Here is a 22,953-nt window from a genome sequence, read left to right as displayed (position 1 = left end):
GAAAGCGGTGCGATGGTGAGAATAAAGTTCAACGTTCACGAAAATTTCATGCGAAGTTCATGCATCAGTAAAAAAAACCGACCATGAAGTGTAAGGTGTTTTTAGCCCGAAAAAAACGACTATGTATACTAAGCCGTTTTTAGACGAAAAAAACGACCATGTATAGTAAGGCGTTTTTTGCCGAAAAAAACGACAGAAAAAAAACGATCATGTATAGTAAGGCGTTTTTAGCCGAAAAAAACGACCATGGATAGTAAGGCGTTTTTAGCCGAAAAAAACGACCATGTATACTAAGCCGTTTTTAGACGAAAAAAAAATGATTATGTATAGTAAGGCGTTTTTAGTCGAAAAAACGACCATGGATAGTAAGGCGTTTTTTGCCGAAAAAAATGACCATGTATAGTAAGGAGTTTTTTGCCGAAAAAAAACGACCATGTATAGTAAGGCATTTTTAGACCAAAAAAAACGACCATGTATACCAAGCCGTTTTTAGACGAAAAAAAAACGACCATGTATAGTAAGGCGTTTTTTGCCGAAAAAAACGACCATGTATAGTAAGGCGTTTTTCGGCCCAAAAAAACGACCATGTATAGTAAGGCGTTTTTTGCCGAAAAAAACGACCATGTATAGTAAGGCGTTTTTTGCCGAAAAAAAACGACAGAAAAAAACGACCATGGATAGTAAGGCGTTTTTTGCCGAAAAAAACGACCATGTATAGTAAGGCGTTTTTAGACAAAAAAAAAACGACCATGTATAGTAAGGCATTTAGGACCAAAAAAACGACCATGTATAGTAAGGCATTTTTAGCCCGAAAAAAACGACCATGTATAGTAAGCCGTTTTTAGACGAAAAAAAACGACCATGTATAGTAAGGCGTTTTTTGCCGAAAAAACGACCATGTATAGTAAGCCGTTTTTAGACGAAAAAAACCGACCATGTATAGTAAGGCATTTTTGCCGTAAAAAACGACCATGTATAGTAAGGCGTTTTTTGCCGAAAAAAACGACCATGTATAGTAAGGCGTTTTTAGACGAAAAAAAAAACGACCATGTATAGTAAAGCGTTTTTTGCCGAAAAAAACAACCATGTATCCTAAGGCATTTTTTTGCCGAAAAAAACGACCATGTACAGTCAGTATAGTTTTTCGGCTAAAAACACCTTACTACACATGGTCGTTTTTTTTCGGCTAAAAGCGTCTGACTATACGTGGTCGTTTTTTTCGGCTAAACATGCCTTACTATACATGGTCGTTTTTTTCAGCTAAAAACACCTTACTATACCGTCATTCATTGAGTTATGTGGGCCGAGTGTACGTGCCGTGTCAGCCCCAGAGCTGGGGCCAGACCAATTTTGCTGACTGGGAAGAAGGGAAAAAAAAAGGTAAACCCCAAAGCCTTGGGACATCGCTGGGGCCATTATGCATGCAGCAAGCTATTATCTCCTAAGCCCAAAGTATTGTACATTAGCCTAAGACATTCATCAATAATGAAAGAGAACAAGATTCAACTCTCCCCGCACCTGCACACAAGCACACGCGCGCATCGAGTTGCAAAGCATTGAAAGCAGACATAAAGCGTCAAGGAGACACACTGTTTACCTCGTAGCCCAGTACTCTTTTCTTACTGGCATTCCAGGGAAGAGCTTTCCATGAAACTTCAATCTGGGACGCTGAGAGGCTCTTAGCACGAACCCTCGTGGGTGCTCGGCCGGGTTCTGATGTTGAAGATTTCAGAAAGACTTTAGAAGTAGCTCTCAGTTTCGACGATCACTCCAATCGGGAACATTCAAGGTGTTTCACTGTTATTCCCCCACGTCGCCATTTCAACACGCATTTCCTCTGGACCATAGCCAATACTCTGACCGGATATAATGTACATGAAGAGCCGCACAGCTGAGCCAGCAAAACATTCCAAGTAGGACGCGAGGCAGGATTCTCACCTTCCTCGGCAGAGTAGATAGTCGTGACGTGTCCGAACGGACCTTCTCCCTCGTTGTTGTACACGCCGACCTTCACCTGAAAAGGCGAAAAGGGCTGGACGCTTTCATTTTTGAAGATGTATTTGGACGTCTCTGCCGAGGGCACGGCAGCCTGCATCCAACCCGTGGCGCCGTGGGGTCGAAAAGCCACCACGTAGCCGAACCCCGCTCCATTTTGTTGCTCCTCTGGAACAGGCTGCGACAAAAACACGGCAACTCAAATCACATTTCAGCCTCTTGATGCTGCCATGTCAACGTAATCCGCCGAGGGCCTTCAGAATCAGCAGTGATGGCCCATTTCACTTGAACAATATAAGTCCGTTTCTTTTGACAAAAGGAAAATGTAAGATGATTCGGATTTCAAATCTGTCCTGGCATGTCTACGAGGTCCGAGAGCTGGCTCTAATTGAGGCAGCATTCTTCTGTGCCCTGACTGCTTGGTCAGAGCAAAACTGACACAGCCACATGAAGATATTTCATAAATTGTCTGATTGACTGTGAACTGCTCCACATGAACGTATTGTGGAACACCGGAGTGCTATGGTATTGCCTTTTTGTAAAATATTGAATGTTTTGACAAATGTGACGTGATCGTGGTTGGATTTAGAACTGGGTTCAGTATCCACTCCTGGCCGAATACGTGGACCCTAATTGTGCGTTTCTCCGTGCCCCAAATGGTTAAACAACAACAACAAATACAAATTTGTGGTTCATTAAAAATTTAAAAAAAGAAGAATAACTTCCAAGTATTCAGCGTCACTGATAATCAGGTGGAATTTAGAGGACTGCATCAAAAGTCCCCCGTATGCCAACACAGCGACACCTAGCGAGCTGTTTGAACAACAATCACACGTTCGGCTACCGAATTGTGTTCACCGAGGAACGGAAAAGTCAGATAGACGGAGGAAATGTATCTAACGACGGTGCTCCAAGCATTTAGAGACTACTTTATTCATATTCATGTCACCTGAATTACTGTATAGAGGTGCTAAATAGAGAATGCACAAAGAAAGACAATTGTGATATCCGGTGGCGTCACGGCAATCGGGTTTGCCGCAGGCAAGCAGTGACTTGATTTTTTTTCTCCTTTTCTTTGGATTTAGTTTCGGTGTGCGAACTGGAGACCAAGGCGTAATTCCGCCATTTTGGCGTTGCCTGTCAGAAGCTAATTTCAAGACCGCATCGGAGTCGAAGCTTCGTTGAAGCAGATGCCTAAAATTAAACTCGCGCGGAATGAAATGTGAGCAGTGATTGTGAAGAATTCCACGGCGGGGGCTCGATTGCTTGAAACTGTCTGAATCCTCACAAGATTTAAAGGCTACCATTTGGGAAAAAAAGGTTAACAAGAGTATATTTGATTGTCTTTTCCAAGTGAATTGAATGATCTTTTCCAAACCATAAAACAATTTCTCCTTTGCGCTGACAGCAAGTCGGTGCTCTCCATGAGAGAACACACACACACACACAAACGTCGTAAAATACGACTCCGGTATGACACGTCCCTCGCGTGCTTGCTTACCTCCCATGTGATCACTAATTCCGAGCGACTCCCACCGCCGCCGCTCACACTAGCTGGAGTGACCTTCGGAGCTGCAGGAATATAAAACAAAACAAAAAAAAGAGAGAGAGAGAGATTGATTTAGCCTTGCTGACGTGATGCTGAAAACTGACACGGAGCAATGCTCAGCGTGCAAGCGCAGATTAAGACATTGTTTTTAAATCTGGGGGCTGTCTGGAAAATGAAATGTTGATCTCGGTTCTGCAGATTGGGCAACCTTCCATTTGTTTGTATTGCCATTTCCTAAATATATCATACAAATGGATTAAATCCCATTTGGACTTTTGAAACAGATCCTGAACAGGTATTGCTTTACCATCACACTTTGCTTTAATGTCATGCAAGCGTAAATGCAATTCACTGTTGGGCAACAACGATGAAAGATTTTGACAAGTTTTTGACATTTAGTCCCTCTTTAAGTTCCAACCTTGTCACACTTTACGTGGCGGAACACAATTTATTCATTTTTGAAGACCACTTCTCTGCGTCCAGATGGTTTGATTTTGTGCACCCACTTGACGAAATCGAATTGAGTAAATCCAACAGTGAGCAACTTGCACAATATTATATGATGTACTTTTTTTTTTTTTGGTGGTCTTAATTGTTTGGAAACAATCCCATGAGAGTGAGAGGATGGGGACAACCTGGGCTTATCATCAGTATGCTGGCAAAAAAAAAAGTGTGTTGAATGGACTCCATTTTATTTTGCCAAGTCGTTGCACACAATGGAATCATCTGGATTTCGATGTATTTTATGATGCGTCATCGACGTCACAAATGTAGCTCAGGCCAGATGATTTTATGTTGCGCATAAAATGGAGTCATTTCAACACACCCTTTTTTTTTCAGTCTTATCGCAGAGCCGTTACGGTTGGAGAATTGCGGGGGAAAGAGCTGGAGGCAGCTATGTGGAAAGATACCGAAGAACCATTACACAAGCCCTGACCTAGTTCTGGAACATCTTTTGGGGGTTCGGTCTGTATGTTACACTTTTGACTATACTTGGACAGGACGAAAAAAAGGATCGTTCAATGACTTGACCAAAAAAAAAAAAAAGTCACTTGACAAAAGAAGAGACAGGGAGAGAGCTCCTCACGTACAGGTCCCCTTTGTCTTGGCTTGTTTGGATGGCTGGCTGGGTTCGCCGGTCCCGATGGCGTTGCTGGCCAGGACTCGAAACTCGTAGTCCACCCAAGGGCTCAGGTCAATCACAGTGGCTGTCAGACGGTGGCCCCCGACCACTTTGGGAACTGCAATTGAGCAAATGCTGCCTTCCGTATCAAGACACCTTGCACAGGTTGCATCATCTTGAAATTTGAAGACGCAGACGCTGAACGCAGTCGGCATTGGCCGGGTACTGCTGTCCGCTTCACGTTGCGTCTCAACGCATAATAAATCAGTGACATAAACTAATCAATGAGGCTGATCCTTCCTTTTCTGGGGTGAACATTTCCTTAGTTCAGAGAATATCAGTGGAGCGAGGTGCTCAGCATGCGCTACACATCATTACTGCGGCCAGGCGTGGTTACTAAGGGCGCTATCAGGGAGGATATGAGGTGCAAAACCAAATCCATCAGCGCGATCATTTGACATCAAATCTGCGCCGGCTTTATCATCGGGGATGGAATTCATGTTGGAGGATTCCCAGGAGTCTGATAAAATGCTGGCCAGTGGTCACGCTACAATAGAGCCCCATTTGGACATGAGGGGGGGGGAGAAATGACATCTCGTACATTTTCACCGGAGAGCCCGAATAAAAAACAAGCCCCTCGGTGAGATTGGAAGAGGCCACGGCCGGTTGGTGAGAGCTTACCTGTGGAGACAGCCTGCCACCCGAGGGAAAAGGGTGTCCTGGCCTGGATGGTGTATGCGGTAATTGGACTGTGATTATCAGCGCCGGGCCTCCAGGATAGAGCCACTGTGGTAGCTGTGATTTCTTCGACTTGGGTGCCGCTAGGGGAGCCCGGGGGACCTTGCGAGACGGCATAATCGGGGCGAGGAGGAAGCGGTTAGATGGAAAGAGGGGAGAGCAAATGGAAATGAGGAAGCGACTGTGAGATGAGAATGAGAGTCACGTTGCTTTTTTGGCACCTACGGCCACGGTTAGAGACAGTTGGGAACTACTCGCTCGAATGAAAATATTTAAAACCGAGAGGAGAGAACTTGCCATTTTCCCATTTCATTTGTGAGGCATAGGGCGCCCCCTGGGTCTCGTCCACTCTCCTCAACCGTTGACCAATCATTATTATACATGTTCTTTGATTTCTCCAGTGCCTTCAACACCATCCAGCCCAATTTGCTGGGAGGCAAACTGCAGAACGCCGGAGTGGACCACCATCTCACAGCATGGATCATAGACTACCTCACAAATCGGACGCAGTACGTGAGATTGCAGAGCTGTGAGTCGGACCGGCTTCTCTGCAGCACTGGAGCGCCGCAGGGGACTGTTCTGGCTCCATTCCTGTTCATCCTCTACACCTCGGACTTCAGACACGACACTCCAAACTGCCACCTTCAGAAGTTCTCCGATGACTCTGCGATTGTTGGCCTCATTACAGAAGGGGACGATCGGGAGTACAGGGGACTGACAAAGGTCTTTGTGGACTGGTGCCAGCAGAATCTCCTCCAGATCAACCCTAGTAAAACTAAGGAGTTGGTTGTGGATTTCTGCAGGAAAAAGTCCTCACCAGCACCGATGAACATCCAGGGTATGGACATAGAGAGGGTGACCTCCTACAAGTACCTTGGTGGACTGGTCTACAAACACGGACACCCTGATTAGGAAAGGACAGAGCCGACTCTTCCTACTCAGGAAACTGAGGTCTTTTGGGGTTCAGGGGTCACTCCTTAAGACGTTCTATAACTCGGTGGTGGCCTCGGCCATCCATTATAGCATTGTCTGCTGGTCAGGCAGCATCTCAGCCCGGGACAGAAAGAGACTGGAGCGACTGGTCAGGAAGGCCAGTTCTGTCCTGGGTTGCTCCCTTGACACTCTGGAGGAGGTGGGCAACAGAAGGATGCTAACTAAGCTAAAAGCTACGATGGCCAGTCCCTCCCACCCCCTCCAGCCCGCCCTGACAGCACTTGGTAGCTCCTTCAGCCAGAGACTGTTACACCCGCGCTGCAAGAAGGAGAGATACCGACGCTCGTTCCTACCGACTGCTGTCAGGCTGATGAATAAAAAATAACAATCATAATAATAATAATAATTAAATGATGTGAAGGAAAATTGTAAATAGTACTGCGATTTATCCATTTGTGTTCATATTGTATTTAATTGAAAGATGTTTGTTGTTTTTTTTTTCTCTTTCTCCTTTCTTCTTTCTACATACATTCTTGCTGCTGGAGGCTGTACATTTCCCCAGTGTGGGACGAATAAAGGATATCTTATCTTATCTTATCTTATTTCTTGCACAAAAGCATTTGAGACACGCGCCGAGGTACAATTTGGAATATCGACAGAGAGTGTTAAAGTGGGAGAGGATGCTTTTCGTTTCGCTTACCTCTCACAACCAAGTCAACGGCAACAGAGAGGCTGTCCACCTTCGTCTGCACGGCGCACGTGTATTTCCCGGCGTGCCTCAGCTGGATGTTTCGAATCATAATGTCTCCCGCTGCATGCTGCTGCCATTTCAAAAAAAAAAAATGGATAAAACGTCACACGTAGACACGGGTACGCCCATGGTAAATCTCCTTACGCTGAAAATTCAACCATCCAGCCGCGTGGGAGCACAAAGCTCATTTCCACGTTTGACTGGGGGGGACACAACACCTCAAATTCCCCCATCAACTTTTCAGTCGCGCATTTTCTGCAAGGACACCCAAAGTATTCGTCCCTGCGACTTTAATGACAGAAAACGTACGCGCGTAAAAAGCTTGCGTCTGATGGCCGCATAAGGAGGTGGCTCGGTTACAAGAAGCAGTTTAGGTCTTTAAAGGGAGCAATTCCCACCTTTTCAATATCACAGAGTGGCGCCGAGCCGTTCCGCTAATAAATTGGACACAGAGGAAAGCCGCGGCACAATGACGGGAACAATTCAGTGAAGTGCTTTTGTCTGTGTACTGGCTGTCGACTGCAATCTCTCGGCAACGCAACACTGCCCCTTGTTTATTTATCTTCAAGTACAATAGCTGAATAATAAGAAGAGAATTGATCGGTTCTATTCCTGGCTTTGCTCTTTTTTTTCCCTACATTTTCTTTTTTTTTTTAGAATCAGGTGAGACTTTCAAAAAGAACACGAGACAGGATAGGCGTGTAGTGTGTAGTGCAGACACCGCCTTTGAAATACTGTACAGCATTGCTCCCAGAGTCTGGATGGAGGATGGGTATGTACATTTCAGAAACAAACAAAACAAAAAAAAAAAACTACAGGCAGCAATTCTGGCTGTAAATAATACACTTTATACATTCCATCTGCACGGTGGCTAAATTTGTTACGACTATGCTAAAAGAGGCCAAATAGAAATGACCAATGAATCCTCAGTTCGACAACCTGACCTCTATTTGATATCATGCTTTGTAGAGGTCAGAAACACAATTCATGTCTTTTATAGAGCTGGCACATTGCAATTTAGGTAAGTGCACCCACACGTTGGTCTCCTTGACGTCTAATTCCTGTATTCCACTCCGGCTATTGAAAGGAAAGATTGCGGGAAGAAACCAGTGAGGAATAATATATTCGAGTTTGAAACGAATTCAGTCGCAGTGTCGTAGGATGATGCACATCAATGGATGCAAATGCAACCTGTTGCGTTGCATCCATTTGTTCATTGTGTTGTTGCATTTATCTACATACCATGCGAAAACGAAGCATCATGAAGCGCTTGTGAGATTTCTAACTCCTCTACGCGGTTCTCTTGGTTTAATGATGAAGGCTAGAGCAACGGAAATTCCCACTGCATCTCTAAACCAAGAACACCCTCTGGAGGAGTAAAAAATGATCACAAGTGCTTCATGAAGCTTCATTTATCCATCACTCCCATTTATCATAAGGCATAAATTCACTGTCTTAGGCTAACGTCATTTCATATTCATCATAAAATGTGCCTGTTTAACTTACGCCGCCCACTTTTTCAAAGAATCCCCCATGGCTTCCGAAGTGGATGAGCTGCTCATTGAAGAACCAGGTGAACGTGAGGTCCAGTGAGGGATCGTGGCTGACTTGACAAGGTAGGACCACACTCTCCCCCACAGTCACGTCCAAGGTTGCAGGCAGAGTAGTGATGACTGTGGGCTCTGGAATAAAGAATAACAATTGAAATGTTACACGGAAGAGGCTATTTTTACAGGCCGTGCGCCATTATTTACGACGGGAAGAGAAGCTGCTTTCGCCAAAAGCCCTTCTTTCCATCACCTACATGAATGTGTCATGGTGTTAATAGAGAGATAGAAGGGACTAAGCGCCGAGCACAAGGAAGAAGCTTGCAAAGCTACCATAGCTGCTATTTGTTTGAGCCTCAGTTGAAGTCCGCTGGGATTTGGAGACGTGTCTCTCCTGCATTCAGACGAGTCACAGTGAGTCACTGTCAACACAGCCTTTAGCCTGGAACTCCTCCTGATATTCCCAAAGCACGCCGCAAGAAAAACAGTCAACACCGGTGACTCCTCGCCGTTCTCTTTTGGGAAATTGCAGGGCAAAGCGCTGGCATTGCCGGGGAATAAGGCAAGCGTCCCCGAACTGCACTTGGTCAAATGCGGAAGATGAGGAGGGCGGATGAGAGGGAGAGGTTTTCTTCATTAAGTGAAACAAACAACCCCCCACCTCCGGTGGATGCTGTGATTACTTTAAATCGCTACCCAATCTGCATACAAGATTCAGTTTAACTTCTCTAATGATCCTGGGAATAGTATAGATTAGAACGTCCAGGCAATGCACAGCCCTCATTGCCTCTTTATTGTGTTGGCCTTTTAAAATCCACAGACAAATGCAACCCCTTATGCGGTATTTACCATGGCATTTATTGAATCCCTTTTTATTCCCCAACAAATTTATTCGCTCCACGAGACCAGGGTTGACCAGTATTGAACGGCAATCTGTTGAACTTTCACCTCATTTTGGAATAGCACCTCAGAATAGCCCCTCCCATGCACCACTACATGATATGTTGCAATTTTGTTTACATTTAAGTCACTTTCAAAAGAAACATCCCAAAGTTCTTTAGATTGAAAATGGAACCGTTTGGTCCATCACTCCATAAGATTGTGGATTTGGTCAACCGTGCTCCATTTCAAGCAAATAACAAAACAAGCCAACTTATTTGGTGCTTTTAGTAAATGAAGCAATTGAAGCAGCACCTAAAAGCAAACGTGTCAGAAGAACAACATGCCAGAGCTTTGCGGTTTGCATGGGAAACGCTCGAGGGAGAGGAGTGGGCGGTCATCAATGTCAATAGAAGATATAAAGTTCGGCACTCTTGCCACTCTCCCAATCTAAAGACGACTCCAACCAACCCCTGAAGTGAACAGGCACCATGCTCTGCCAAGTTTGGACAAAATCAGTGTGCTGTATTTAGATACTGTATGTGTGCTTTATTATTTTTTTTCCGGAATCTAGCTCACAGACAAACAAGTAAACAAAGCAATTGCATCGAGACAAAACAAAACCCTTACTGTTGCACTTACTGTCAGGAATATTTGACTCTTCTACCTACGCAACTCGGTAACCTGCTATAAAACCCTTATTTGCTTTTTCATCTCTGCACTGGGATTGTTGTAGCTGTCTCTTCTCTCACATGAACTGCTCCCATCACAGTTTGCATAACCCGATCGCTATAAGTAGCTCAAGGGATTCACTTTGACAGATGAGGACAATGGGCTGCATTATTGCCCTCCTCTGTCACCAGTTCTGGCAGATTATATGGAAAGAGAGGTTGATTGATTTTTCTCAAGCGTGATGCCTTGTAGAGGTGATATTGTTTGGTCCCAGTGGCCCTTGTACATTCCATCCTGGAGACTCGGCCCCCCTGTCTCCTTATCTTAAGTCAACAGTCTCAAACTTGGGCTTTAAACTGGGGTTTGCAATCTTGGAACGACATAGCGAATCATCGCTTTCTGTTCTTTAAAAAAAAACATCTAAACATGCTAACTTAACTAAAACATCAGTTGTTCTGTCTCAATCGTCTGAACTTTCTTATGGAAGCAACACTATTAAAAGCCTTTATCTGTACTCCCCAGACCTTGGTCCTTTCATACAAAGAGATGACCATCTACAAATCAGTGTGACAAGCTTCACTTGTATCACACGTTCATTTCCCATTTTCAGGTTACGGCTGAAGGTTATTGTCCCTTTTAATTGACTTCCTGGCACCTTCCAGATAATTCTACAATTTCATTGGTGTTTCTTATAGAAATTTCCTGGACAAAAGCTGTGAGAGTAGTGCCATCAGGTGGAACAACTGGGTGGCTTAAGTATAGAAGGAGGTCAGCTTTTTTAAAGATCATACCATAGCATTTCATTCGGATTGAAGTCTGTACTTTGATGAGCTCACTGCAAAACTTTCATTTTTTTTTCTTTTTTCAGAACCGATCATTGTTCTGCTGCAGAAACCAAGTGCGATTCAGCTTGAGGTCACGAACCGATGGCGATAGATTCACCTTCAAGATTTACCGGTAATGAAGAGAATTTATGGTTCCATAAATCACAGCAAGTCATCCAGGCCCTGAAGAATCAGAGCAGCCCCAGACCGTCATACTACTACCATCATGTTTGACTGGAGGTACAAGGTTCTTTTTCTAATATGCTGTGTTTAATTTAAACCAAATGGAACGAGACACACGCACTTGCCAAAAACTTCAACTGTTGTCATTACAGAATATTCACCCCAACATTTTGGGAATAATTCAGGCCTGCAGTTCTTTCCTTTGTGACTTCCTGGTTTCATATCTGCTGTGCTCTTAGGAAAATCCTGGAAAAGATCACCAGTGCTCCATGTTTTCTCTATTTCTGAATAATGGCTATCACCGTGGTTCCCCGGAGCCCTAAAATTTTAGGAATGGGCTTTGTAACCCTTTTCAGAGTAATAGATGTCAATTACATTATTCCTAACCTCCAGTTTTTCTTTGTAAGATCTTTTCAGCAACTTTGCTTTGTCAGACGGGTTCTATTTCTGAGATTTCTTGATTTAATGAATACAATTGGAGGTCATCAGGCTTGGTTTTGGCCAGTCGAAATGAGTTCAGCTCTCTGAAAACTATGATTAGCCACAATTAATGAAGAATTCACAGGGTCGGATCGCATTGAACAGTATTCAAATTTCTTCTTTTTAATCTTGTTTTGCTTCAACCAAGCAACGTAGCCTGATCAACACTCCACTATCGCAATCATTCCCTCCTTGTCCATCTTATCGATTCCACATGCATATGCCACTCGTATGGTTACAGTGCATGAACAGCATAAAGGATTGGTGCATTACAAATTGGAAGGGGTTATAAATTTTGCCTGAAATTGATCTTTTTTTTTTTTTATTCGAGCTGGTTTCCATTACCGACCACCACGCACGCCTTTACATCTCAATAGTAGGTCTGGCCCATCTGACAAAATCCTGATCCCATAATAATTTTTTTCTTATCATCCGATCTTGATTGTTATCACAATTTCTTTTCATCGTGTTTTGAAAATGCTAGTTTCAAAACATCTGCACTGAAACTAGAGAGTGGGTCAACATCTGAATGACTGTATGTAGAAAAATACACGACAACACAGTGAAGGGAGGTGGTGTAAAAACGATCGGGATATAAAGCATTCGCAAAGAAGCTACATGCTCCATTTTTGTGTTTTAAAGACAAAACAACAACTGAGATGGATGAAGACAAATCATTTCTACCCCATGTTAAACAAAAGAAAATGTGACAAGACAAGGTTGATTCCGATTGCTTGGTGTCCCGCATATTGATTAAGTGTACTGTGTACTAATTGGCAACGGTTCAAGCCCGGCAAAATCTAAATTCAGCCGGCGGATATCTAATCAAATGCAATTAATCTAGTAATATCCCCCTTGTGTTGGCATAATGTGGACATTAACAAGCCTCATTTATTGTGACTGCTTCTCCTGAGCTGTTTTCGAGGTGACTCCTATTCACAATGCTTCCTGACAGGTATTTTTCAGCATTCATATTAGGAAAGTCAATTGGAATATCATCCTGTCATCTCCCATAAGAGCTGCTCCCAATACACATTTGCCCCCCCCTTGCCCCCCCCACTAAATAGGTTTCCAATTCTCACTCGAATAACGCATGTAAATTACCCCGTCACATTGATGAGACAAGATCGAATGTGACAGAAAGGCGTGAAATCATATTGGGGGAATATTTGTACATCAGCTGCAGAAAAAAACGCCTGTACATATGATGATGGAAAAGCCGCGGAGGGGTGTCTAATAAACCCTGACTCTCTGATGAAGCCAAGGCCGTAATGGCGGCATCTATTTATGCTGAGAAGACATTACCAGGCACCCTACCTTGCGGCTCCATCGGAAAATCACACATGCAGACAACAAGCTGAAGCTGCAGGGAGAGCAGCAGGTCTCAACCTGCCCGCTGGCTGCCCGAGGTTGGAAGCAGTAACACCATCATATGATGGTCTTGTGTGAAATGACAACAGAAATCATGAGAAAAAGGAATTACATGACGATTCTTTGCAAAACACTGCAGCGCATTCTCGAGCCTGACTTTACAAAAGTTTTCATTTTTGTCGGAGAGCTCACAATTGGGTGTGGGGGGATAGGGGTTGGGTTGGGGGGAATGTGTGGTTGTCGGAAATCAACGGCAACGTGCACTCAAAGCTCTCTCCCACATTCTTGACTGCGGCTGACTTCCGAGCATTCATAATGCATGAAATCTGTGTTTTATAATTCAAAGGAGAAAAAGGAAACGCGTCTCGATTTGAAGTCATCTCCGGATGACGCGGAAGGACCGGAATATTGGCCAAATTAAATGACGGGAGGTGGATTTTTGTATCAATGATATTTAATATTTATGATATAAGATTGGCGATTCCCAAATTGGAATGAAACAAATGGGAAGATAGAATTGATGCTGTCATCATATGCTTTCCACATGATACACTGTCAAAGATTTCACAGCTTGTCCTAGGAGACAGTTAAAAGTTATACGGGAGAACAGCGACATTTTTTTTTTCTCCTTCCCTACTGAGTGAAAACAACAGTTACGACTTTTCACCACGCTTCCCTGCCTATCCTCTAATTATTCATTCATTCATTCATCTTCCGAGCCGCTTGATCCTCACTAGGGTCGCGGGAGGTGCTGGAGCCTATCCCAGCTGTCTTCGGGCAGCAGGCGGGGGAGACCCTGAATCGGTTGCCAGCCAATCGCAGGGCACACAGAGACGAACAACCATCCGCGCTCACACTCACACTTAGGGACAATTTAGAGTGTTCAATCAGCCTGCCACGCATGTTTTTGGAATGTGGGAAGAAACCGGAGCACCCGGAGAAAACCCACGCAGGCCCGGGGAGAACATGCAAACTCCACACAGGGAGGCCGGAGCTGGAATCGAACCCGGTACCTCTGCACTGTGAAGCCGACGTGCTAACCACTTGACTACCGGGCCGCCCTCCTTTAATTATAATATATAATTTATTCAGACATCTTTCAATGAACACATTTCCATTTTCTGACCGTCTGGTGATTTATCAGTTTTTGCACAGCCAACTGGACTCAAATTTGCCACACAAGTTTGCCGATCTGCTTTGGTGAGTCTTGACACATGGGTGAGAGAGGGACCAGCAACAGAACAGGCTCGATCCCCTCTGAGCCTCAGTTTAGTTCTTGGTACTTCTAATAATGTCTGGTCCACAGACCTGAGGCGCCGGGCAGATGTGTAGGGGCGGATGAGCTCAGAGAGGTAAGGTGGCGAGAGATCATACAAGCCGAAAAAGAAATTCCCCGAAGCTAAAGATTAGGAATCCGATAAATCCCAAAATAAGAATGACAAGGAAGCTCGAAGCAGAACAAATAATGTCGTTATATTTGAACCAGCAACCTCGGCCAAAGCGGGTCATGGTCAGGCTATGGTTCACTAAATATGTTGGCAAGTCCCCGACAAACTCTAGGAGGTGATAACACAATCCCCAGTGGAAACAGTGAAGAAACTCAGCAGTGTGCACAGACGAGAGGCACTCAATGCACAGCACTTTATACCCAGTTGCCATTCATTTTTAATGAAGTGTAATAAGTCACAGCACCAGAGCAGGAAAGCAATCCTCATTGCAGACGATCTAACGACATGAGGTCTTTTTCCACAACAGAAGATCCTCAGATGATACCGGAGGCAGTGGGGTCGGGGGCGGGGGGGTGCATCGTGATTTCAACACCTTTGCAAACACACATTGCGAGGTGGCTCTGCCTCACGTGTAATGACAGCTCTGCTCTCCAGACACAAAAACGACCAATTAAAAAGGTGAATTCTGGTTTCTGTGTGGTGGTGTGTCTCTCTCTCTCGCTCTCTATCTATATCTATACATATATATTGAAAGTTCAGCATACAGACACTGTTACAAAAAAATTGTTCCCATTCACACGGAGCTGCAAAAGTGTACAGAGAGACTGTTGTTTGGATATTGTGCCAGTCGCACAATTGCTTGTCCTCCCTTCTTATTCCAAAACGTATTTTGAGTACTCTGTATACCGGTTGGCAACATAGTTCAAAGCTGGGAACGATATCGCTAATTTACACTTTGGGACTCGTCAGCATTTCCTCTCTCGGAAACGGCACTGTCATAGAACTGAGCAGCAAGATGGGATGGATGGGCGGATGGATGAATTAATATATGCAGGGAGGACAAGAGAGATGGATAGATGGCCAGCTGGGGGCAGTATCGTGCAGATACACAGTATATGAAGACAGTGTTAGTCGTTCTATGCAGAGGATAAAGAAGAGATGCCTGTGAATATTTGTGTCGTGTCAGTCTGAGTTGCTCCACAGTGTTAGCATTAACGGAGCAGATTTTTAAGTTATCTTATGCTTAGCTTGACAGAAAATGTTAATCGGGAGTGGCAATAAACATCCAGAGGCCTCTGCATTATATCTTGAAAAACCCGTTAGTCATCACTTGTATCTGAAAGTTCATAAAGCCCAAGTTGTGGTGTACAGGAAATGGAAATGGAAATTACCTTTAACCGTGACACTTCCTGTGCTACTAGCCACACCAAACTGGTTCCTGGCCACGCAGGTGTAGGGTCCAGCATCTGATTTGCTTACGTTCCATATGCGAAGATTACCATTATCCAGAATGGAAACCCTGGGGTGAAAATAAACAAACGGTGTGTTGAAAAAAAGTTATTCTTCAAGTACAGCGTTGATACAAATATATAACACATCTGATACATTACATTTCAAAGACTCCTGTTATAAAGTACAACAGATATCTAATTCAAACATGTATCTTCTCAGTTAAAGAAAAGAAGAATGGGTTAACGGCTTTGCCGGTAAATAATCCGACACAGTACTTTAAGAAATGGCAATGCATGCCCTTTATCCAATGGCCATGAGCGCTCTTAAAAAGATCAAAAAGCCTGAAAAAAGTGGATTTTTTTCTTCATGATAGTAATAGAAAAGACCCCCCCAAAAAAAGAAAAGAAAAATGCAAAACGCGCCCTTGAATACCACATTGTGTCAACTCAAAGGGAGACCATCTAATATTCAGCAAGTTTTCAAAGTGTAGGCCTGCATGCAAATTGCTTCAGCCTCAAGAAGAGGAAAATGATGTGTGCCCACAACACCGTTGACTTGAAATGACAGTGGAAAGAGTGAGTCCAAAGGACACGAGCAAAAACAAAATGTTTCTTGTTCAAGCTAATGACAAGGAAAGCATGTGACCAAAATCTGACAACTATGAAATAAACTCGAGCTGAAGTTGCATTTTCAAACTGCATCGAACAAACCTCCACCTAGAATTCCCCTTTTTGTCCAAGGTAGCCAAAAATGGGCTTGCCGCAGCTGCCGGGAACTTAACCATAACCGAGCCATAAGAAAAGACTCGGCGTAGGCTCAACATGCAAGGACAGTGGAACATACATGGAGTTCATAAATCTTGACTGACTGTTTGTCTGTGTTTGTTACTTTATTTGAAGACAAAGAAGTCATGAGGTCAATGTAAGAATTGTTCAGTTGCAACGTGCCAGTGGCAGCAAAAAATGTTGTGGCTCACCCTACATTTCACTCTCCCTTCTCCGCTACGGCCCAGACAAAATGTCTCGTCGGGGTGCCGAGATGTTTCCCATTTCCATCCTTGGGGAATGCCAACGAAGGGGCGCGTATCAATAATTCACGGGCCGAGATGAACACGAGTGCCATTCCTTTCATCGCTGTCTGGCACAGTTGAATGGACACAGGGAATATCCGTCCTATCCGCTTGATTATTTTTGAACAAGGTGACATGGCGAGTGAAAAACACAGGTGTGTATTTTGGGGGTAGGACGGTGCGGTGCTGATCCTCCTTGGGATGTGGCGAGATGAAAGAGACACAACATCAGTCACAGAGCTGCCGTCAAGGCCACTGTGAAGTGGAAATCACAGGAAAGAGCCCACCCCAAACGTAAAACCAAAATTTAAAAAAAGCCTGCTTTTGTTATTTCCTTAAATTCTCTTTGTGATGTCATTAAGAGATGCAGGCAACTTCACTCCCCATCAAAAAGACACTTGAAACCTTTGATATGATTTTTCACTCGACATATTGTACCTTTCAAAAAAATATATACACTGATAGATATAATATACATATATATATTTGTCATAAGAGGGAATTGCCACAGTACCAATAGCAGGTCCCGAAAACGCACAACTATTGTGTGTTGACAGCTTTGAACAAAGCGTACTTTGGCGCTCTCTCAGGCCGCCTGTTCAAATAGCAGAATCATGTTTGCTCACTTGGTGCAGAAACACACCGACTTGGCAAAGTACGGACGCACCCTCGTAAGGACTCAACATGCAAACAATATGCGTAATCACAAATGTGAGCGTTTCCGAGCGGGGCTGTTGATGAATACTCATTGACTTTGATATGCCGTGGCTGGCTGGCGGCGTGGCCGCAGGGTGCGGGCATGTGTGTGCACCTACTTAATTAACAGGGAAAATAAACCGAGAAAATAGAGGTTAAGATTCTATCAGTGGAATAACTCAGCCATGACACCACAGGAAGCAAGATGGTCACACGCTTGTCTGTGAATTCGCCAAATCATTAGTCCGGGCGAAAACCTTCTTCATTCACATCCTGGCTTCAGTGCACGGACACACGGCTTGCAAAATTAAAACGTTGTGCTCACGCGTTGACGAAAATGCATCATTCGTTTTTTTCTGCAGAGATAACTCAACTCAACGGTATTTGTTGGAGCGCTTGAAAACCAACGGGATGGCTCTGTTTTAGACCAACTGAAATGCAGTCTCCCCTCATCGTGCGTGCTGCGAAATAGGCCGGCGAAAGGCATAAATCAAATCCGGCTGTGTAGCACAGTGCTGAAATGCTGAAGTCCGCTCAGCTCACCGCGACATGGCAAAGTCTCTTCCATGTGTGTGGTTCAAGCGAGGTTATTATCCAACCAAATGCCACATTCTGCTACATCAAGGTCAAAGGTCAATTAGATATCTACTGGCAAGCGTGGAGCTGAATTTGCTGTTCTTGCACTTTCGGTGAACAAAGAGATTGCCTGATGCTTGTTTAAAAAAACAAAAGAAGACATACGGACATCGACTTGAGGCAATTTTTCAATTCAGGTGTAATTGATATTGATTTTTGCTGGAACTGCATCTGTACCAATGACTCTTATCCTTGTTACACGCATCATTAGCTGCAATGAATGAGGCGAGCATAACCACCAGACACCTACCAGAAATCACCAGAACACCAGAAATCTAACGTTTAAAAAAAAGAGGATGTCATATAAATAAATCAATCAATTAAAAAACAAAATGGAAACGATGAAGATCAACTGTGACGTACGTTTTCCATGAAACATTTTCGGTGACTCAATGAGGCTGCGGTATAAAATGTTCAATCAGCACAGGTCACCTGGTTTATAGGAGCCCAATTAAGAGTTCAATGAAGAATAAAATAAAATTAAAACACTACAATACACGACTATCCATCTTTTATTTGTATTTGCACTTTCACAACATCTGCAGGTGACCATTGATAAAGCGACCATTGCAGCAACACCGTATCAAGGTGTCAGTCAATGCTTGACAATGTGCCACGTTGTGACCACAGTTGAAAATGTCTGACAGTGACTAAAGCGAGGAAAGGGAGAATGAAGTGTGCCCCCCCCCCGCTCCCTTCCCCCAATGCACTACCCACATTAGCAGTGGCTTATGTACGATCAATAATTGCATTCATTCCCTCTTCATAAACTGTCCTCTTTGAAAACCCAACACCAGAGTCGTACGCGAGGGTATGCCGGAGTCGAGCCCGGCTGATGTCGGCCGAGTGGGTGGGCTCATCACGGAGTATTTTTGGTTCCATTTTTTTTTTTTCACCGGTCTTGCGACATGCTTGTTCTGTTCATTTTCTTGAGCGAACCGCTTCTTTCACTTTTATGAGCGCCGCACTTCTAAGGATATGCAAACGATTCTGTCTTGAGCTTTGTTTTGGAGCAGCGCACACCACAGTTGTGACAGCACGGCAGCACCCGAGGCCGCAAATACGAATGCTTGATTCGAACAATCCTTTGGGGAGAGTCATGCAAGCAATAATCCCCGACTTTATGTAATGCTGATGTTTTTTACAACCCCCCCTACCCCCCCATCCGCCCCCCACCCATTCATTAAACCTTAACTACCGGTAATTCATTCTGGAAAGTGGTCGCTGCGCAAAAAAAAAAAAAAAAGTTAAGCCTCAATACTCATCAATCTAAGCTATAGCTTTTAATTTAAGTGTAAACAAACCATCGAGGGCAAAATGTTGTGTCGAGCTTCATGACACAGGCTTCATTGAGAATGTCCCACTTCGCTTCAGCGGAACATTTTGAGATGGCGCCGCTAATTGCCTCGCAAGGACGCGCAGTTTATCGTCCTGGGCCACAAAGGGTTTGTGGATGTTCTGCCGAAGGATTCTTTTAATCACAAATTGCTCTCTCGCTTCACAGATATTCATCTCTTACGTGCCGAGGTATTCCTTGAGGAATAAAGAGCATGCCCGGGTTCCACAGGAAATTGTCAGCGGTAGCAAGATGGATTACTCTTGCTGCGCTGGTGGATTCTCGCTTTGAAAAATGATATGGGCCAAAGTCTCTCCGATAACAACAATCCTAGCGAGCGGCACAAGGAACACAGACTGACCTTATCTCGGCAAACATCTCGCAACTCATTTTATCTCATGTGCCGGATTAAGAGTTTTGTCAGTCAGCATAAGACTTCCAAAAATGTTGTTCCGAGAATAGAACTCCGCAAAATGCAAACCACAATGTCACTTCGTAATGTATTTGTACACCCTGTACACACACACACAAACACACATATAAATACATATATATATATATATTATATATATATATATATATACTTCTTCCTTTCATAACTTTGCTGCTGTGAATCTGGAATTTCTCCATTGCGAGACTAATAAAGGTTTTCTTAATCTTAATCTTAATCTTAATCTTTTCTTAATCTTAATATATATATATATATATATATATATATATATATATATATATATATATATATATATATATATATATATATATATATATATATATATATATATATATATATATATACATACATATACACTGTATGTGTGTGTATAGGGCGGCCCGGTAGTCCAGTGGTTAGCACGTCGGCTTCACAGTGCAGAGGTACCGGGTTCGATTCCAGCTCCGGCCTCCCTGTGTGGAGTTTGCATGTTCTCCCCGGGCCTGCGTGGGTTTTCTCCGGGTGCTCCGGTTTCCTCCCACATTCCAAAAACATGCATGGCAGGCTGATTGAACACTCAAAATTGTCCTTAGGTGTGAATGTGAGTGCGAATGGTTGTTCGTCTCTGTGTGCCCTGCGATTGGCTGGCAACCGATTCAGGGTGTCCCCCGCCTACTGCACGGAGACAGCTGGGATAGGCTCCAGCACCCCCCGCGACCCTAGTGAGGATCAAGCGGTTAGGAAGATGAATGAATAAATGAATGAATGTGTGTGTGTATATATATATATATATATATATATATATATATATATATATATATATATATATATATATATATATATATATATATACAGTTCATGTTTAGATATATGGAAGTGTCAACCCATATATCTGTTTTGTTTTTATTGTGTTTTCTGGAATGTGTAGAGATTGCTGGAAGAGACCAGTCCAGAGAGTGCCCACAGAATTGGAAGCAACAAATTCAACACAATTTCTTGGGAGTTGAATAATTAAAACTGCTCTACTCCATTAGCAGAGTTAATTAGACAATATACTGTAAGTGGGTGCCAAATGTCACAAGCTCCTGCCTTGATTACATTTTTTTTTTTGCTTGTGAATCACTGCGACACTAGTGAATGAATTCCTCGATCTGCATCTTGAATCTGGTTCTGTCACCAAATGCCGAATCCATATGCTCCCCCGTTTCCAAGGCGTAGAAGAAGGAATCAAATATGTATCTCTTTTGTCATCTATTTTTATGATCATTATTTGACTACACTCTAGCTCCTCAAGCGCTCCTTAATGATTACAAGAGCTGCAACTAATCATCTGATTTTATGAGCAGAGAAAGCTCACCGATTAAAGCAGGATGTGCAATAAAATAGCTCTTGACAGTAAGCGAATACAAACATTTGCATCAGAAGAAAAGTTATTGTTGATTTACAGGGGATCTAACGGGACATTTCGTTTTTTTGAGGCTGACTTTTTTTTTTGGGGGGCGGGGTGGGAGAGAATAAACCCTTGAATCTGCTACAACATGGAAGTGCATGCTTGCGGGCACCCATGATGGCGTGTTTGCACCCGCCAGCTCGTCTCATCCTCAGCTTGCTCCCATTTTCACTCAGGGGACCTTGTGAGCCATGTGGCTACAGCCAAGGTGGAGAATTGTTGGCAAAGGTAAAAATCGAAAAGCTACAGTCAGCGATCCACGGCAGCCGTTGGCGGTTGTAAAGCTTTTCCTCCATGCGACGTAATGAACAAGTCCTTCTGGACACATACGCTTTCAGTGTTTTAGGCCTCACAATTCTCTCCCTCGCTGCAAACCTCCACTGAGAGAGAGGCGGGACTCCACTTTATGAGCAGATGTTCTATTAGACTCCAGATGAAGCAATTAGAGATTTGATGAGGAGAAAAAAAAAAGTGATGAGCAAGACTTAAGTGTAATAAACAATGCGAACCGCATGCGGGCTAGGAGTGAGCGAACACTTTGGACTGCCTCCTGCGTTAGCAAGACGCGACGGGTTGGCCGTTCAAATTCGGCATTTTATTCAGCAGCGTAGAATACATTTCAGTGTTGACCAGTCGCATGTCTGCCAATCCAAAATTTGCATGTCGGATATCCAAGGGGATTGACATTTCATTGCTCGGATGCAAGTATTTGGATTTCCGAACAGGCCGTTCAATAATCAAATGGCGTGGGGGAGACAGAACCAGGCGACGTATTTCTGAGAAGATTTTTTTTTATTATTGCGGAATAAGAGCGTCGCTAATTCACCAAATATCACCCTCACGTCAAGTTACGTCACCCATGACTAGACAGCTAGGCTGTGTGAAGATCTGCCATTTTCAAGAGCGGATTAAACGGAAGCCCTATCCTGTCTAAGTCCAAAGGTAAGCACAACGAAGGGAAAGTAAAGATTAGCAATAAAATGAAAGCATGATCAGCATCTGAAATACAGAATATACTTGCAGTACTCGGTTGTCACGGTGACAAATGATACAATACAAAGGACATTGGCCACTTAGTACAGAGTGTGGAATGAGACGTGGCTCATTTGCACAAAAAAAATCAACCCGTCTTGTAAATTGATATTAAGTGTGCTGCATTTCATGACGGATTGCGTATTTCGACCAAAGAATTACACACATCTTCAACGAAGACTACTGGGAAATGTTGCAAATTGCGGCAGCGATGCATAATGTCTCCTTTCAATCTTTCTTCAAATCAGACAAAACCAACAAGGAAAGAGGGCAAAATATGGCGTACTTAAATGAATGAATGCAAAGTTTGCTGCTCTCCTGCCACCGATTCTTTCAGGAGAGCGCCGAGCAGAACAGATGGCCTCATAAATGCTGATCACTCGACAAGACATTTCATCTTTTACGTGACCATCATGACTATTTGCGCTGCCAGGGGTAGAGGGATGTACATTCAACAAGAGGGATGGCGAACCTCTGGGTCATGACGAAGGATGACGTCCGACCAATTTGGCACAGAAAATGGATCTCTCTCTCTTTCTCTCTCGACATCCTGGCCTCTCTTCACTTTAGTGCGCAAC

The 22,953-nt window shown here is 43.7% G+C and overlaps 2 protein-coding genes and 1 long non-coding RNA gene across 5 annotated transcripts in view; 1 reads left to right on the top strand and 2 right to left on the bottom strand.

The window, feature by feature from the left end:
* The window catches only part of LOC127607617 (lipopolysaccharide-binding protein-like), a 143,784-nt gene that overhangs the window by 57,179 nt on the left and 63,652 nt on the right, over positions 1-22,953 (bottom strand). The gene's annotated exons all lie outside the window — the stretch shown is intronic.
* LOC127607596 (contactin-4-like) overlaps positions 1-22,953 on the bottom strand; it is a 78,349-nt gene that overhangs the window by 4,198 nt on the left and 51,198 nt on the right. For 2 of the 3 annotated variants that reach the window (XM_052076063.1, XM_052076062.1), the window contains exons 12-19: positions 15,666-15,793; positions 8,596-8,771; positions 7,039-7,159; positions 5,349-5,507; positions 4,636-4,785; positions 3,497-3,567; positions 1,939-2,173; positions 1,598-1,713 (exon numbers count right to left, since the gene is read on the bottom strand). In XM_052076063.1, coding sequence (XP_051932023.1) covers positions 1,598-1,713; positions 1,939-2,173; positions 3,497-3,567; positions 4,636-4,785; positions 5,349-5,507; positions 7,039-7,159; positions 8,596-8,771; positions 15,666-15,793 — 1,156 coding nt within the window. The remainder of the gene's footprint in view (positions 1-1,597; positions 1,714-1,938; positions 2,174-3,496; positions 3,568-4,635; positions 4,786-5,348; positions 5,508-7,038; positions 7,160-8,595; positions 8,772-15,665; positions 15,794-22,953) is intronic. The other variant, XM_052076064.1, reaches the window with a different exon arrangement.
* On the top strand, positions 3,533-11,030 carry LOC127607651 (uncharacterized). Its single transcript, XR_007964110.1, has 3 exons — positions 3,533-3,839; positions 8,615-8,705; positions 10,883-11,030. It is a non-coding gene; the product is annotated as an uncharacterized LOC127607651 (long non-coding RNA).

This window comes from Hippocampus zosterae, chromosome 9 (genome assembly GCF_025434085.1).
Source record: "Hippocampus zosterae strain Florida chromosome 9, ASM2543408v3, whole genome shotgun sequence".
In the NCBI taxonomy this organism is placed as follows: domain Eukaryota; kingdom Metazoa; phylum Chordata; class Actinopteri; order Syngnathiformes; family Syngnathidae; genus Hippocampus; species Hippocampus zosterae.
This window is presented reverse-complemented; position numbering and strand designations above follow the sequence as displayed.